Here is an 18,356-nt window from a genome sequence, read left to right as displayed (position 1 = left end):
ACTGAACTTTTACTGTTGTATGGTACAATGAAACACCGATAGTCTAGTGATGTGTGAGACGGACTGCCTTGGTAGCGAAGTTGTATTGCATGCACGGTACGACCACCGCTCTGTGCTCCCGGGTTGGAATCCCGGGTCAGGCAATATTAGATTTTTCTGTTCAATATCAGCCCAGAATCTGGTTTGTACCCGATATGGCGATAGGCTCGTTCCCAATCACATCATGGGACGGAACACGCAGGGCGAAAAGAGCCTACTCTAGTTGCACCTCGGCGTAAACCTGGGGAAAAGGCGTGATATTTTCTGAGTGAGACGGACTGCCGATACGGAGATCATGGTTTCAATGCTGATATGCGTGATGGAAAAAAGCTCTAGTTGTCTATTTGTTGCACCGTAGGCGCTTGTGGTATTACAATATAAGAATGCCCAATGCTCTATTTAATTTAAACATTAAATTAAGAAAATCAGCTTGTTAGTGCCAATAATAATATTGTTGTAGAACCTCTTGTTCAAATATAATTTAAAAATTAAAAACATAAATGTCTTATGTCAACTCGTGTAAAACAAGTGCTCAATGATAAAAAACATTCTCTGAATTTATCCGTATTTTTCATTTCACGTATAGTATTTCATTATTTTTACTACAAATCGTTATCAGCACGAAGTTATCTTATTTAGAAGAAGATAATAATGGCAGGACCTGTAGGAATATTGAATGGAATTACTATGTTAAGAAATCGTGAAGGATATGCAATTTGGAAATTTAAAATGAGAATGTTGTTGATGCATGAAGAGTTGTGGAGTACTGTAAGTGGCTATGCTGACGATGATAAAACGCCTTCTGAGGTACGTTTCCGTAATGACCAAAAGGCTCTTTCAAAAATATGCCTAACGGTTGACGGTGGTGCTATCACACATGTCAGAACAGCTACAACGGCGAAAATGGCGTGGGATGCTTTGCAAACAGCGTTTGAAGATAAAAGCTTAGGCCGAAAGTTAGCACTAGAGCGGAAGTTATATAGGTATACTTTATCAGATTTTGCAGATTTAGAATCCTATATAATAGCTATAACAACGACCGCGCAGGACCTAGCCGATATTGGTAAGAAAATTGAAGATAGTTCGCTTGCTGCAATCATTCTAGGTGGTCTTACATCACGATATGAGCCCCTGATAATGGCTCTAGAGCACAGTAATATAGAAGTCACTAGCGAAATGGTGAAAACTAAACTATTGAGCGAAATGAGTAGAGAAACTGAACGTGATGTACCAGCACTGCGCTCATTGCATAAGAAGGGTATAATATGCTATAAATGCAGAAAACCAGGGCATAAGTCTCCCAACTGTCCTCTTAAAAAGGATAAACCAAGTTTTGTTTATAATAAAAAGGAAGCAAAATGTGAAACGGGTCTTGTTGTGAATAATGAGGAAGAACGGGTAACGAATTCGAAGCAAGTTATCACTGAAATGTCTTTATCTGCACCAGAAAGTAAAGACTTTAACAGATGGATTGTGGATTCAGGTGCAACGGTTCATATGACACCCCGTGCAGATTGGTTTATCAACTATCGTCCTATAGATGGAGGTACAATTACTGTGGCAAATGGAGAGAAATTGGCAGCTATAGGCGTTGGTGATGTATCTATTGATACAAATAATGGAGTCTGCAGAATAGCTGACGTCGTACATGTTCCACGCCTAAACTGCAATTTGCTATCAGTAAAGCAGGTTGTTGAAAAAGGTTTTTTAGTAATTTTTGATAAAAATGGTTGTAATTTTATAAAACTGATGATGTATCTTATTTAAATAATGCTGCTTTTCATGGTTCTTATAGTGGTGGACTGGTTCATTTAGATTGTTCTGTTCGTTTACCGCAAAATATAGCGTACATTGTTAATTCAGAGCTTTCAAAGTTTCAGCTTTGGCATAAGCGTCTTGGACATCTCTGCCGTATTGGTATGGACCTACTCAGAAAGGGTCTTGCTGTCGGCGTGAAGTACGTAGAAGTTGACAAAGAACCATGTATACCTTGTATTGAAGGTAAGCAAGCTAGGAAGCCCTTCAAGAGGCTGAAGTATAAGAGAGCTACATCAGCACTGGAATTAGTTCACACAGATGTTTGTGGACCGATGTCAACTACTTCATTCAAAGGCAATAAATATTTTATTATTTTTGTAGACGATTATACGCGTTTTATATTTGTTTATTGTATGAATTCTAAGACAGAAGTCATGTCAAAGTTTCTTACATTTCAATCACTTGTTGAGAGACAGACTGGTGCGAAAATTAAAATACTGAGATCGGATAATGGTACTGAGTATGTCAATAAAGAGATGGCGGCCTACTTAGATTCTCAAGGAATCCAACACCAAACAACGGTTCCATATAGCCCTCAGCAAAATGGTGTTAGTGAACGTTGTAATCGCAGTATTATAGAAAAGGCTCGCGCTTTGCTGTCACATGGTTCGCTTTCTAAGGCATATTGGCAGGATGCAGTAGAAACTAGTGTTTATTTAAAAAACCGGTCTCCTCATCGCGCAATTGAAGGTAAAACACCTGGTGACCTGTCTCATTTAAAGGTTTTTGGATGTAGATGTTTAGTTCATGTACCGTCATGTCATAGAACTAAGTTAGACATGAAAGCAACGGAACACATCTTTGTTGGATATTCAGATGATCCAAGAAGTTATTATTTCCGTAACGTGGAAACGCCACGAAGCTTAATTAAGTCAAGGGATGTTACATTTTTCGAAAATAATTTTACAGGACTGAAAGAGATGCCTGAAAATAATTTAAACCTTAGTTTTAATCCCAATGTTATTAATTTGTTATCGCAGATTTCATCATCTGATGCAAATCCATCTTTGCCGCCGGAAGAGCAAAATGACTTTGTGGATGCTGTTGATGATATTGATGACAACTCAGGTGATTTAGATCATTCATCTTCATTGCCATCAAGTGGTACTAATGATGAACCTTATGGCGGGTCTGAGTCAAGATATCCTCAACGAGAACGTAAGCCTCCAGATTATTTTTCATATAGTGCTCTTGTCAATGATATTCTGAATGATGATCCGAAAACGTTTCATGATGCAATATCTAGAGACGATAAAGATAATTGGATCTCTTCAATGAAAGAAGAATATAATTCCTTATTAAAAAAGGAAACTTGGATTTTGGTAAATAAACCAAGTCATAAATCCTGCATTCCATGTAAATGGGTTTATAAGCTAAAACGAGATGCTGATGGTAACGTAGTGAAGTACAAGGCTAGATTAGTTGCCAAGGGATTCAGACAAATAGAAGGTGTAGATTACCATGAAACCTTTTCACCGGTTATACGCAACTCATCACTGCGAACCCTACTAGCTTTAGCAGTGCAGGAAGGGTACAAAGTTCGGCATATGGATGTCGACACAGCTTTCTTAAATGGTGACTTGGAAGAGGAAGTATATATGACACAACCTGAAGGTTTTGTTCGTAAAGGTGATGAGAATAAAGTCTGTTTATTAAGAAAATCTTTGTATGGTCTGAAACAGGCACCAAGAGCCTGGAATACAAAGTTAAAACAAACTTTGTTAGCTATTGGATTTATTCAAACTCCTTCTGAACCTTGTGTTTTTACCAAAAAAGATTTCGGATAAAAAACTGTTTAATACTGGCAGTTTATGTAGATGACATTGTTGTTATTTATAAAGACAATGTGACGTTTGAGAAGTTTAAATGTGATTTTGGAAAATATTTTACAACAAAAGATTTAGGTATAATTAGTTTCTTTACGGGAATAAATATATGTTCGCAAGAAAATTCTATAAAATTATATCAAAGAACATATATAGAAAAGTTGTTGAAGAAATATGATATGCAAGATTGCAAAGGTATTTCAACACCACTTGCATTAAAGAAATTAGAACCTGGTACAGGTGAGTCTAATGATTCATATCAAGCTCTAATTGGATCTCTCATGTTTTTGGCTGTTAACACGAGACCAGATATAGCTTATACAGTAAGCTATTTGAGCCAATTTAATACAAACAACGATCAGAGTCACTGGCGTGCTGCTAAGCGGTGTCTTCGCTATTTAAGTGCCACTAAAGATGTTGGTATAACTTATAGGAAAGTGGAAGATTTTAAACTACAAGCTTATGCAGATGCAGATTGGGCAAATTGTTCAGTTGATCGACGTTCATACACTGGATTTTATTTCGAGTTCGCATGTGGTCCAATATCTTGGGAATCACGGAAGCAGCCTACTATTGCTTTATCTTCGGCAGAAGCCGAATACATGGCTTTAACTTCAGCCACTAAAGAAGCTTGTTTTATAAAACGTTTTGTCACTGAAGTAACTGGTAAATCACCAAATGTTGTTATTTTCTCTGATAGTCAAAGTGCGCAAAAACTTGCATTGAATCCAGTCCATCACAATAGGACTAAGCACATTGATGTAAAGTTTCATTTTGTTAGGGAAAAAGTTAATGACAAGGTTGTAGAATTAATGTATATGCCTACAGATGAGCTACCTGCAGATTTGCTGACAAAGCCATTGTGTCCAATAAAGCATATCAAATGCATGAAAGGCATGGGTATGAGTTAATACATAGTTATGTATTAGTTTTATAAGAAACTGTATTTTACTATGTTGTTATTTTATGTTTTTAATTTATTAAGGGAGGATATGTTGTAGAACCTCTTGTTCAAATATAATTTAAAAATTAAAAAAATAAATGTCTTATGTCAACTCGTGTAAAACAAGTGCTCAATGATAAAAAAACATTCTCTGAATTTATCCGTATTTTTCATTTCACGTATAGTATTTCATTATTTTTACTACAAATATTGCCATTTTTTTATTGCACAAACCCATGGATGGCACTGCCGTATTAATATAAAAAAGTAACAAATTAATGGTTTGTTCACCATTTTATCGCTTAATTTTTTTCGTATATTTTTCAATTCGATAGGTCCCCTACAAACACGGCCTTTGACAAACAAGCCTTTACAACTGTACAAATGTTTGCGCACGAAACCGGCGGGTTTTGGAATTCCATGTTTTTTACCTGGACTTGGTCACGCAAATATTTGATGATGCGTATAGAGTTTATTACTGGTTGTATCGACCGTATGTTAAAAAACCTGCCCTAATGGCTTGTTCAAACGATTTGTTTTCCGCTACTATACGACTATAACAGACCAACATAATTCGAAAGACTGTCGAAAAGGGCATTGGAAAGAAAAAAAAGAAAAATATATTTATTGTCGCAGGAGAAAAAAAAATTAACAAGTTGATAAAAATATAAGCGTATAAATAAAGCAAATATACATACATATATATGTATATGTACACCGAAACCATGTCCTCACCACGATAACTAACTCAGCGTAAGCTGTGTATTATGCATTCTATTAGTCAAAAAAATATTTCTGCATAGTTTATCCTATAATGTACTTAATAATAGACCTAATGCAAACTAGACATGAGAGTGAAATAATGAAATGTTCCAGTCGAGTGGGTTTTCAAGTATAGGTTTAGTTGTACCTCAAACGTATGTTCGACTCGTTCGGCGCGTCCGCGATTTCTAATATTTGCGGTTTTCTTTACCCACATACTACGCACCGTATAATGCGCCGCTGATCACACCGAGCGATGCAGTACTGTTATAGTATAGCTTAGCCAACTGTTATGTTTATACGCAATTTAATGTAAGGATATTGTTAAACTTTATTCACGCCTCAGCTATGACAATAGAGGATGCGCTTAGAAAATTGGGTCTTTTACTTTAATTTATTAATTGAGTATGCAGATTACGATTTTTATTAGTTGAAATGTAATATTTACCAGACTATACACATTATCTTTTATGACGCGACGCGACGTTAATTTTATATCTTAGCCTACATTTGTTACACGCGCATTTATACTATAATTAAAATAACTTGAATGAAATTCCATACACATAATTGTATTTGATATCCTTCCAAATTCAAATGTCTTAGTATCGTCGCACATCTTAGTATGCGCATGCGCCAACCAGCAACAGTTGCACAAGGCACAGTTAGCGCGGCGGTCGTCGATTATCGCGGCCCAGTTGCCCGCCCGCACCGTGGCGTAAGCCTTACATGTGTAGCACGACCCTAATATCGACTGTGCAGTACGGTGTACACTAGGCATTACCTTATTATGCAAAACAATTATGTCCAAGTGAAGCGTTGTTACAAGATCGATCGTTTTTACGTTGCGTGCTGATATTTAGCACCGATAACCAATGATTGGCGGTTACATTAATTTTGTAGGCTACCGGCAATAATATTCAGTCTTATGTTCATTCTTGAATGTTCGAAATTTGAACTGAATATTGTGCTAATATTAAACAAAGAGCAGGAATACTCGACTCTCGATTTCAAGATCAACGGCCGCGAAATCACATCGTTAAATTACAAGTAAATAGCTGACGCAGAGAGCGGAAACTCACTTACGCTGGGGAACAGTAATCCGCTCAACAAACGTAATTAAATGCTGAAATGTCGTCAAACGCCATCACGCGAACTGCGCAAGCGCCACGCTAGTTTAGGTTCCGTTAGTAAGGGCGCAAGCACATGAGCGACTTATAATCGGTTGACAGGTTTTTTCTTTATAATTATATTAGCAAAAGTTTGCAAAAAGAAAATTTTATGATAGATGATCAATCATCGCCCTTAAACTCCGATAACGCCAGAAGAAGCGTCGATGCATTGCTGACTTTTAACAAAAACTTTATTTGTTTAGTCACTGGATCTACTGAAATGATTTTGAAAATTCTTTCACTAATAGGAAGCTAAACTCCTCCTGAGTGCTATAGGCTACTTTACATCCCGGGAAAATACAAAGCGGGACTTTTATCCCAGAAAACTTATCACGCGGGCCGAGCCGCGGGCAGAAACTAATATAATGTAATCTAACAAAATTAAACTTTTGACAGAAAATGTATGAATATTGTATTTATTTGATAATTTACAAAAGAACTGATATAATGAAACAAATTGAGGAAACTGTATAACTTTATAAGCGAAAGAAATAACCGCTGTATACCGACCGAACTAACGTTTTGTTGAAAAATAACAGGCATTTAACATAAAAGGCATAGTTAATTAAATCGCAAGCCACGTGCGTTTGACCTTAAAAAGTCAAAGACCTTTGTGTATACCTCCTGTAATAGGTTGATATCCGCGCATCATCCCGATCTCAAAAGAAACCTGTTTAAAGCTCTTTAATTCAAAGTCATGTAAATTTTCCCTAAAGGTCGACGCACTGGGTAACTTGTAGAAAATGCGTAATATTTCGTTTTCGACAAAGTCACGCTTCGGCGAACCAGCGAATATTGTGCGTGAAACTTTTGGATGAGTACGAGAGAAAATGGAAAATGATTTTATCGTTCAAACAAGTTTATTGTTATATCAAGCGTGCATTGACCCTGAGCTCTGTGAGCAATATAAAGGTCTAGGACCTGATAAGGGCTTTACTTTTTGCACTACCGATACCGAGATGAAACATTGCTCGATTGAGAGTAGGGCCCGAGATTCTTACATAAAGCAGTAACATCAGCCATATTTTTACTGGCGGTAGGACATATGTGAGAGTCCTTCTGGGCAGGTACCACCTCAATGTCTACTTCTGCCGCCAAGCAGCTAGTGTGTAGTCACTGTTGTGTTCCTGTTTGAAGGACATTGTAGCCAGTTTAAGTACTGTACGTATGACTTAACATCTCATGTCTCAGGATAGCGAGCGCAGTGGAATATGAGACAATACTTTGTAATTTAAGGTGTTGGATGGTGTTTCTACTGTTTATGGGCGGTCGTATCGCCTACCATCAAACGAACGGCAAGCTCGCCTCGTCATTCAAAGCATTAAAAAAAGAAACTATGGCCATAATCATGACAAAAAAATCAATTTAACGTTCTTAATAAAAAGAACTGTGTGTTAAGCTTTATAATAATTAATGATTATACTGGTTAAAATTGACTTCAAATATGATATTAAAGAGACTATCATCGAGTAGAGTTTTTGTGTAAGGGTTAATAAAATAAATATTAAACAAATTGTTCATTTTCACATTACATGTAATTTCATTTAGATAATAGTCAAGTCAAGGGCCTTATTCTCTATCCCGCACGTTATTTTGACAGTGCGTAACAAGCACGTAACACAACCCATCATGTTTAGTACTATAGAAATTTGGCTTACAGAATACCATTCCACACACATTTCTCGAAGATAACATGACACGGCCGCGTTACGCGTTTACACTATCATACAGAATAAGGGCCCTGTTGGTCTGTGTTATAGATTACCCATCAAATTACACATACGTAATATTGTATCTAATTATACAGCTGTGACGTACTGTGGGAACTCATTGTTACACCCGTATTGAATCACTCAAACCGCCCAATCGTTACGGCATACAAATTAACAAGGAAAAATTACATATTTACGTCAAACTTTTACGACCCAATGAATCAGATAAAATATTTTCCGATATAGTCAACACTAATTTTAATAAGGAAATGTTCGCTTCACCGGTCTAATGTCGACGTATAGGCTCATGGAGATTTGATTAGGAGTTCTGAGTTGAATTCCAAAGTCGGACACTTGGTGTGGGTTTTTGTAAACGGTCATTTGCAAACGGACCAGTCAAGAGAAGCAGCGGAGCTTTCAGCGACTTATAATAGGTAGTTCATCCACCTTACAGATGGACGTCCGTTAGTGATTTGACTTACTCTAAATTAATTTTACAAATAATTTTATTTTAATTTAAAGCCGTCACTTGTTTACCGATTCATTGTCTAATTTTTTTACGTTGTTTCGTTACAGGTATGTCGTGCAGTCAGCTCTAGTATTACTGAATCAGTATGTATTACTCTTATCGATTTATTTCTCATCTTCTATACTTTCATACTGTTTTTATCATCTAATAGGTTTTAACTATATAGTAACTTGCCGGCTTCCTAGAGCAAAGCACAAAATCGTGATATCATTTCGATATTACATTTGTATAAACTCATGATTTTATTCTAATAAAGGGGAGACAACAATGTAATTGATTCACCGGTCATATTCTCGAACCACGATATAACCGTCGCCGAATACGATGTTACGTATCATTATTATAAAATTTATTATCTATAGTAGGATCAATGTGTCTCATATTTTACCATTTCCTCATAGACCTGCACGCACATATGAAACAATCGATTGTCCATATCTCGCGACGCCTTGAACTCATCGGCTGTCGATTCTTTAAAGGGAAGGCAGGCTCGACGCGCGGCCTCGCACGCCCCGCCAGCGAGGCGAGGCGCCTAGAAAGGGCTTGGTAATGACAGCTCGGGACTACCCGCACCACGTGACTACATTGCCTGCACGATGGTTATACAATTCCGTAAACTTTCCGCCCTGTGTTTAGTATTGATAGGTTTATTTCTATTCAAGAATAATGAAGTTAATAGAGTAGGTGCTCTCATAGGGATAAGTTTGCCTGTCATAATATCAAAAACTGCGGCGGATTTTCGTCGTCCGTAATATTCGGACTCAAAACATATCTCTATCAGCCAGCCATAAATCTCGAATTCCTCTTTTTATTGCCCTGCAGTTTCCTTTAGCCCTTGTCTAATTTATTTCGTTCATGTAATGGATAACGTCATTATTAAGCCATACAGTTGCAGACTTGGGACCGTTTGGCAACAATCGTGACCGACAACTCAATGGGCGCGTTACCATAGAATCTTAAGCCTCAGCCCTTAACCACCTTGACACGAGTTTAAGCTACATTTGCCTATCTGTGCTTTTGCATCATCGCGCAAGATATTTTTAAGTCTCACGGCACTATCGTAATAAACTCATAAAATATGCTTTTTTTTATTTCGCCGTGATGGATGGCTGTTTACCTTGTGTTTAAGTTTTTTCATAGTCATTACCAGACTATAGCTACCCGAGACAGAGTGCGACGTTCACCTTAAACGTCCGTGTAAACTTGATCTTCAATTCATCCTAGGTCGGCTTATGAGATATTAAATCGAAAACGACATTATATCGACCTCTAGTCGACTGTTTGTCGTCCAAAAATAAACTCAAAAACAACACCAAAAATGGAGCAAACTGTGTGAATCAGCGTCAAATCATGCGTATCAATGTCTCGCAGTTGGATCGACGCAGGTGTCATTCGACAACAATTCGGCAACTCGTCAACAATGCGACGACGGCGACGATCACCGAACATAGTAGCGGCGTGCGTGCGCGCAATTCTTTTATTAATTACAGTGGTCAATTGAACGGAGGATATGACGCCATGGTGGCGGTGCGCGCGTGACCCACCTGCAAATAGAGCCTGCGGGCGCGCAATACCTCATCCTTGAACACGTCCAATTTGGAATTGTATTATTCAGTGGCGCGTGCCAACGAATTGTAGTATTAAGGACATGCGTGGCCCACGCCACGGTACGTCTTCAATGCGCACTATTGTCAACCGTGTTGCAGTAGTCAGGACCAGTTCGCGGTATACATATTCCCCACGTTTAGAGAGATTTTATTTATAATTTTAATAATTTGACATAGCACAAAAAAACTTATTTGTCGACTTCACAAGCAATAGAAGACGGTACAGGAAGGAAACAGAATACACCATTTTACATTTCAAATGAATTACCCAGTCGTCTATATTTCTTCTTACAACAATTTCAAATAAATTCTTAAAATTCGTATTGGTTCTACGTCTTATTATTATGAATTTAAGGACTATTTTTACGTTTGCCGTTCCTCTTTACCTTAAACATAAGGCTTGCCTGGAACGTATTCCGGCACTGGAGGCAGCGTGAAATTAGACACAATGTACACTAGTCGATCATCTCGTCGCGCGGGATGTGTAAATTGTGATATAATCTCGCTTTAACATGTTAATGGCAGATGAGGTGGTATTACAAAATGCGACGTGACGTGTGTTGTCGTGCGACGTGACACGATGCCGTGACGGACGTGTTTAACGTCCTGAACTATGCACATTTTTAAAGGAACTAAGCGTTTATCAAAATTGCCGGCCCTTTAGGAGGGTTCTGTCAGGTCGGATTAAAGGCATCCTCATAATGATGTCAGTCGTTTGTTATGCTATTTTTAAGGTGTATATCCTCAGGTATTTTGTGGACGGAAATAGGTTCTGATTTCTGTATCCTTTGACGAAAATAAACGTCGCTCATTTCCTTTTATTTCAAATACTGGATTCAAATTTATTATCTTCTGGTTACTGTTTTTTTAATTTTAAACTTAAACGAAAGAAGTATTTACCGGGTCATTTTGACGTCGCTTTACTAAATGAAACCACATACTTATCTACTTGCAAATAACACTTTACAATAAGTTACTTGAGCCGTAGATGTAAAATAAAAACGTGTAAGTTTCGAACAAAATAAAAATTAATAAAAAGTAATTTTAATTTTCCGCGCCCTAAAGCCACTACAGACGATACGTGTCAAATAATTTATGATGAAACACCGCTGTCAATCTCATCGTCTGTTTACGGCGTCAATGGGTCGCATCATGGCACAACAACTCCAAACTAACAGGTTTCATAACTCATATCGTTTGTATGCAATCAATGACGATGACAACACAGGCGTGCGGCCGCGAATCGCGAATCATCGCCCTTGATGACAGCAAACAAGTAATTTATATCTTACAGCCGTTTTCAATAAACGATACCGATCTCAATCTCCAATACGTATCCGAGAATTAACCAATCAAAATAATGCATGTGTGAGTATGTCAAAAAAGCGTTGTTCCGATTAGTGGATTTTTCGGTCGTTTATTGAAAAATCGCGGTTAGTGATATAGTGTTTTTGGATCTAAGTCGGTTAATAAGACGAAATAGTTTAGAAGTTGGTATTTTTCCAATTGTCCTCCACATTAGTGGTGGGTAAGCTCATACAACATATAGAGAACTACTAATTGATATACACGTGTCTTTTCCCCGGGAATAAGGCCAAAGTCTAGACGTAAAGCCTGCTTTTAACATATTGACTGTTAAGCATTTCCCATCAGTTCTAATAGTACGCTTTCGGGTTTCTTAAAAACAAAGCGCATTCTAAAAACAATGAAGCGATGTCTAAGTGAGTGGTCTCTAATTTAGGATTACTATTTTTTTTCGTAGACAGCTAGTCTATGCAGAGGGCGTTCAATTTATGGAATAGAAATATTCATCTATGAAGACGGTCGCAGGAAGTAGACCGCTATGTAATGAAGTCCAAACTTTTACTATCTATTGTTGGTGTGTTAACCAAAGTTACTGTCGAGTATTTTACAAATGGTTTAATTAAATATTACTCATTCTGGTTTAATAAAAAGTTAGCTCCCGTGGGGGAAACAGGGGAATTTATCGGCTCTAGCATGAAAAACGAAATTCGATGCCAATACGGACACAAACTAAACAATACATACATTTTTTTTTTTATTATTTAACAAAAGGCATAACACAGAACACAATCATTTGTGAAATAACTCGCTAATGTTTCGTTGCGCTACACTGAACCGATGCCAAACGTAAAATGTGATTACCGCTCTGCTTCTGGATAATCACCAACAATAATAATAAAGCGGTGTTCAAATTACGAGAGATCTATAAATGTATTTTCATTATGCACGCGGTCTTGTTTTAGGCCATTTAACATTCACGTGGATATAAATCTTAGAATAGTTAATCTTTAAATATGTTTATGTGCCACGCATTGGTCTCGTGTAGAACTAAGAATTTGAAAAAAAAAATTTGCTTATTATGATCCAAATCGTCTTAGTTCAGGTACCACCGCAAGTATATATAATAATGCATAAACACTCATCATGTTTTATTATGGTTACGCGAATGCTATTTGTAAAATAACAAAAAAAAAACTTGTATCTTTGACTTTTCGGACGACCTACACCTCAGTCAGCCCTGTGGCCATAAACGCTACAAAGTCTTCGAAACGTCGGGAGAAAATCGTAATACAAAAAACCGCGATAAAATCGGAAAAATTATTCAATTTCGATGATAAACACTCAAACCAGATAAATCTTCAAACGTTCCATTACTCAATAACATTTTTATTTGGTATAAACAGTCAAACACTTAATACCAAAACTAACATTCTTACATGACAGCCGGCATCAAGCAATCCGAAGAGTTTATCGTACAGTATTTATATCGGGTGGTGTACGTGTGGCCCGACACGGTGGCCACTGGATGGTCCGATTTAAACCTCTTTCGCAACCAACATCGGAGCTCGTAAACATAGTGTCACTCAGTGAACCGAGTTGTGCAGAAATGATCCAAACCGAATATTTATCGAAATTAAAGTGATTTTCCAATCAACACGTCAAACTTAAAGTATTGATTCCAAATTACAGGCCAGCATAGTTGTGTGTGACGAAGAATGATCAATACTTGTCAATTGACACTCTATGTTGAACCCACTCCACTCACCGTATTACAGTAGAGTTACTTTGCCTTGCATGCGTAAATCATTATATTGTTAACATAAAATGAGGTTAATTACGTCATAATACAGCTTAAATTCGATTGTTTGGAATGTATACTTCAATTTTAAGAAATCTGAAACATTTCTGAACAACGCGGTCCTTTGCAGCTTGCATCTCGCACGATGTGTTAAAAAGCGACATGATATTTACAACTGTGAATGTTTTACAGATATTTTTAATGTTGTAGTAGATTTTTTTTGTATATGACAGGGAATTTCCCGGTACAATTTTTGGAAGAACGTGATGCGTATGTAATGTTTGTAAGTCTTCGTCATTTATCAAATATTAAGGATAATGTTATGTAGGTACGTGCCCAATGGAAGCACAATGAAAATTCATAGAATTCATCCGACTTTTCTTAAATTAAACGAAATTACATTTAAACTAGACATTTAAACTTTGAAATCATCGAACATTCCACACAAGCTTAATCAAAGCTCTCAGTGGTTGAACAAATCTCTGATACACTTTTTCTTATTGTGTTGAAAGAGAAAAGATATTTTTCATTATGCATATCTTACTTTAAAAAATGACGAATTTTCACACAAATCTTTTTTTCTATTTAACTTCTCTAGAGTTTACGAAAAACTTTTTTAATGCTTACAACTTATAACTAGACATTACGTGTACAACTCAGATTGCGGGACCGTATCAAAATCAATAAATCACAAAAAAATCAATATGACGTAACGAATGCGTGTTTACGAGATGCCAAGTCTGATAGTACGAGAGCTATCCTCAAAATCGTAAACAAGTGTCAGCTCGGTTCCAAACTCTGACACGTTTCACACGATCGTTTTTATTGACCGTTTGGCAAGTGGATGCGGTTGCCACATTGTAAGCTATTTCCAAAATAGTTGTATAGCTCTCGTGCCATTGACCTAGTCCCTTTGATCAAGTGATACAGTGTAGGGACAAATCTTTCGGTATTTTTATGGCCCTTAAAATTGTAGAGTCGTTAACGTATGTCGGATTCTACATTAGGAATTCGAATGTATGTGAAGTCTTTCAACCCGCACTAGGCCAGCGGGGTTGCCTGACTCCTAAACCATCTCACTAGTAATTAAAGTAGGACGGTATATAATACAGGGCTGATATTATGTACTGGCTGGTGGAGTAGTTGTATTGCATGCGCGTTACGACTTCTGTTCTGAGGTCTCGGATTCATATCCCGAGTCGAGAAAAGTGATATTTGGATTTTTCTTGTCACTATCAGTCCGAAGCCTGGAATTTGTGCCTAATATATTCGCCTCCTATCATATTATGGGACGGAACATACTTGTCGAAAAATGGGTGCCCTGGTTACACCTCTGCCTACTCCCTCAGGGATAAACGCGTGGTGTGTGTTGTGATATAATTAACATATGGGACATTCTATAGGGTTGCCTTGTGAATTCAAGTTATTAATAATTCTATTAATAAGTTTGTACTAAACAGTATTTAGTAAATTCCTGTATTATTATTAAAGTATTGCAAAGTGATTTCTACAATACAATGTAAACTATTAGTTTTTCAGAATAAGTAATTAAAGAAAATTAATGATAAAGAAAATCTATTGTTTTTAAATATATCTTATCAATGTGAAAGTATTTATTGAACCAATAATAAATAAAACTACGTTAAAATATTACTGATCTATTATTGAAATAATATTATGTATTAACTGAATGTAGAATTAAATAGAAGATACGTCTTTCAATGCCAGTTATTGCGTAGTTCAGATATGTTTGTTGGTAGTATTGTGAGAAAGTTTTTCTCTCGTCGACATGATGGATGGTGCAATCCGTCATTTTATTAGCCTGTATTAGGGTTCATTTTCCTTGTTTACGAAGTAACATAAGTTATATCCGAGGACTGATTAACACACATACATGATACTAAACTATATTTTAGGAAATAAATAGTTATACTATAAAAAATTCAAATAATCCCACATACTCCGAATAAATGTCTTTTGGATTTTTATAGTTGTTGACAATATGTTAATACAAATGGCTTGTAGTTTATATCTGAAAGGCCATAACGCTAATAACTCAAGATTGTAACAACATCAAAACATGTACGTCCTCGCGAAGTGTGGAAACAATGATGGTCAAAAACACGTCAAAATAATGTTAAAACCCTGTGCAACAAAAAATTCTTCCAGATAGATACACTTGGAACACAATCAAGGAAACAAGGTAAATAAATCAAAACCAAGGTGCGATGATCGATCGATCAAACATAACATCCCCGTTTAAAGCACTCAACGAAGAAGCATCAACCGCCCTGGTTAACCTTAATAAAGAAAACTTTAAAAATAAACCATAATAATGGTAACAAAAAGTTTTTTTCAATGAAAACTCCAACGTTTTCCTTTGATGTCCCGCCGCTCGCTCGTGTGTATAATTGAAACGGTTTTATATAGTTTTTTACGATCATTTCAAGATTTATTTCACGGCTCGTGGAAATGCAGTAGACACGTTGGGCATAAAATCAATCGTTTCCAACAATCGACTCGAGTATTTACAACGTTGTGAAGATGCAGTAAGACAACATAAAACAACACTAACTCTATATTTTTATTACAATCTATTATTAGTTAAATATTGAAATTATTCTAATAGATCACCCAAATATATTGTAGCGCCGAGTTCTTAACATGTCAAAATAAAATAAGAAAATGTAAACTGAACCTGTCATAATTTTTATTTTTAACCTAACCTTACTCGTCATAAGTTCGAACACAAGACATAACAAACACATCGCCCGATCAGAAGGTTATAATTACCGCACGTGTACTCTTTACTGTCTATAGCTAAAAATATTCTAAATTTGTGATTCATTTTATGAAAATCTCCGACACTCAAATTAATTGACGTAAGGAAGGAAATGACAAAACAGTAATTACTCAAAGGCTGATTAATTACGTTCGTAATTCTATTTTTAAACGTAAGCGTCGTCCTGTCTATCGGTTCGGTGCAGACAACGTAACCCAAGTGTTCTTTCTAATTTATTCGTCGTACTGTTCACTCATTGTGTCGCGCACCAACTGTCTTTTATTTTAAATTATGCAAGCGTCTGTCTGTCTATGCGGGCGAACATTGACGGACTCAGAAGGCAGTGAAGTCGGCCCAAGCCCCCCGAACCATGAACGGTCTAATATTGCACAAGACACGCTCTGTTTAAAAAAGTACCTGACAGTATATTTTATTTTAAATCCGCATCTGTCTGAGTGTTCGCCTGTATTCTAGGAACGGATGCCTCGTTCCTACAGGATGGCACTAGCTCATTATAAGTTATTAGAAACGTTTCAGACAGTTAGACGCAGATGCGCCGCTAAGTGTGCAGGCCGAGCACTTAATTGCATAATAGAGCTATTTGAATCGATGCTTTTATTGTGACGTGGTTGTTTTCTAATAAGTTATCGTAGCATCTGTTAGAGCTAAGCGTGTTGTAGTGTTTTATTGGGTACTTTGATATTAGTATCGCTGAACTAATTATTATTGTGTTTCGTAACTTAGCTTTAAAAATGTTCTCGTTCGGAAGTTTGTAAATTTAATTAAAACATCAACAATCTGACTGACATGTTTACGATCCTTTCTGAACAATAATATGAAAACACAGGCCTTGTAAACATATTTGATAAGGCATTACCCTAGTACTTTTTGTTTGATAATATGACTCTCAAGGAAAAGTGTTAAAACTGGACAATCGTGTTTATTTAAAAGGAATATAAATATTCTATGCAAATTAGATAAAACGTTCAGTATACCTATATACATTAATGTAATAAAGACAACTTCAATACACCACTTAAACCTAAGACCTATTCGACAATAAATGACTCCTTCCTAGAACAGGCGAAAGCTTTTTGCGATACATCATAAAGTATCATCAGGGCCGGTAAATTGATACGTATATCAGCGGAACACTTAAACGAATTGTGCCAGCATATGGTATGGTACATAAATTATGTGCCAACTGCCAATATAGAGGCCATTATGGACTCTACGGGCCGGAGAGCGGAGAGATCAATGGAAATTGTAACGTTTGTCAAACTATGTTAATTTTGAAAGTGGAATGTTTTTTTTAAGTTGATTATCTATAAATTGTTGTTTTGATAAAATTCTTTGATTAGTTGGAAGGTACCTCTCAGTGGTACATTTTTATACAAAACTGACTTCTACATATACATTTATAAGTAACAAAATTCATAAAAAAAAAATGGAAATAGTTTCTTATTTTTTTTCGTGGCACGAACAAGTGACTTTACTGCGTCTCCCCTCTTTACTCTCTCAATAGCAAGAACTTAACAAATAATAATATGTAAATTATACATATTTGTCGCGACGATTTCAATAATGAATCAATTTAAATAATTTTCTTCAAGATTAGGTTATTGACTTTTATATTTTTATTACATTTAAACTGTTTAACATAATTTCAATGTCAATGATTACTCAAATCTCTCTAAATACCTAAGATTATCAACACAAAAACAATATTAATGGCCAATCTTCCAGACGAGCTTTCGTACACAAGAATCCGCAGCATAGTAATATAATAATATATGAAGTTGTATCAAAGATGTAAGTCCCCTATAAAGTTTTGTTTATATTCTGTATCTTAGTGTGGTATAGGCCGAACTTTGGCCGCGGTACGACCGGTGCATGCGCGTGCGCCGAGCGGCCACAGACCGAGTGTCTGGCTTCTGCGAATCGCGTGAACTAGGGCTGTCGACAGCACTGATAGTATATTAATCTGGGTTAATAGTTTTATTTAGTTTACTAAACATAACCGGGATTAGTTCAAGCTTGTATCGAGACGCATCCCTGCCATT

The 18,356-nt window shown here is 36.5% G+C and overlaps 1 protein-coding gene across 6 annotated transcripts in view; it reads left to right on the top strand.

The window, feature by feature from the left end:
- LOC115449350 (rho GTPase-activating protein 21-B) overlaps positions 1-18,356 on the top strand; it is a 412,582-nt gene that overhangs the window by 373,325 nt on the left and 20,901 nt on the right. For 5 of the 6 annotated variants that reach the window (XM_037439479.1, XM_037439478.1, XM_037439481.1 and 2 more), the window contains one exon: positions 8,849-8,884. The exons of the other annotated variant lie outside the window; for it this stretch is intronic. In XM_037439479.1, coding sequence (XP_037295376.1) covers positions 8,849-8,884 — 36 coding nt within the window. The remainder of the gene's footprint in view (positions 1-8,848; positions 8,885-18,356) is intronic. 6 annotated transcript variants of the gene reach the window in all.

This window comes from Manduca sexta, chromosome 17, assembly GCF_014839805.1.
Source record: "Manduca sexta isolate Smith_Timp_Sample1 chromosome 17, JHU_Msex_v1.0, whole genome shotgun sequence".
Classification (NCBI taxonomy): Eukaryota; Metazoa; Arthropoda; class Insecta; order Lepidoptera; family Sphingidae; genus Manduca; species Manduca sexta.
This window is presented reverse-complemented; position numbering and strand designations above follow the sequence as displayed.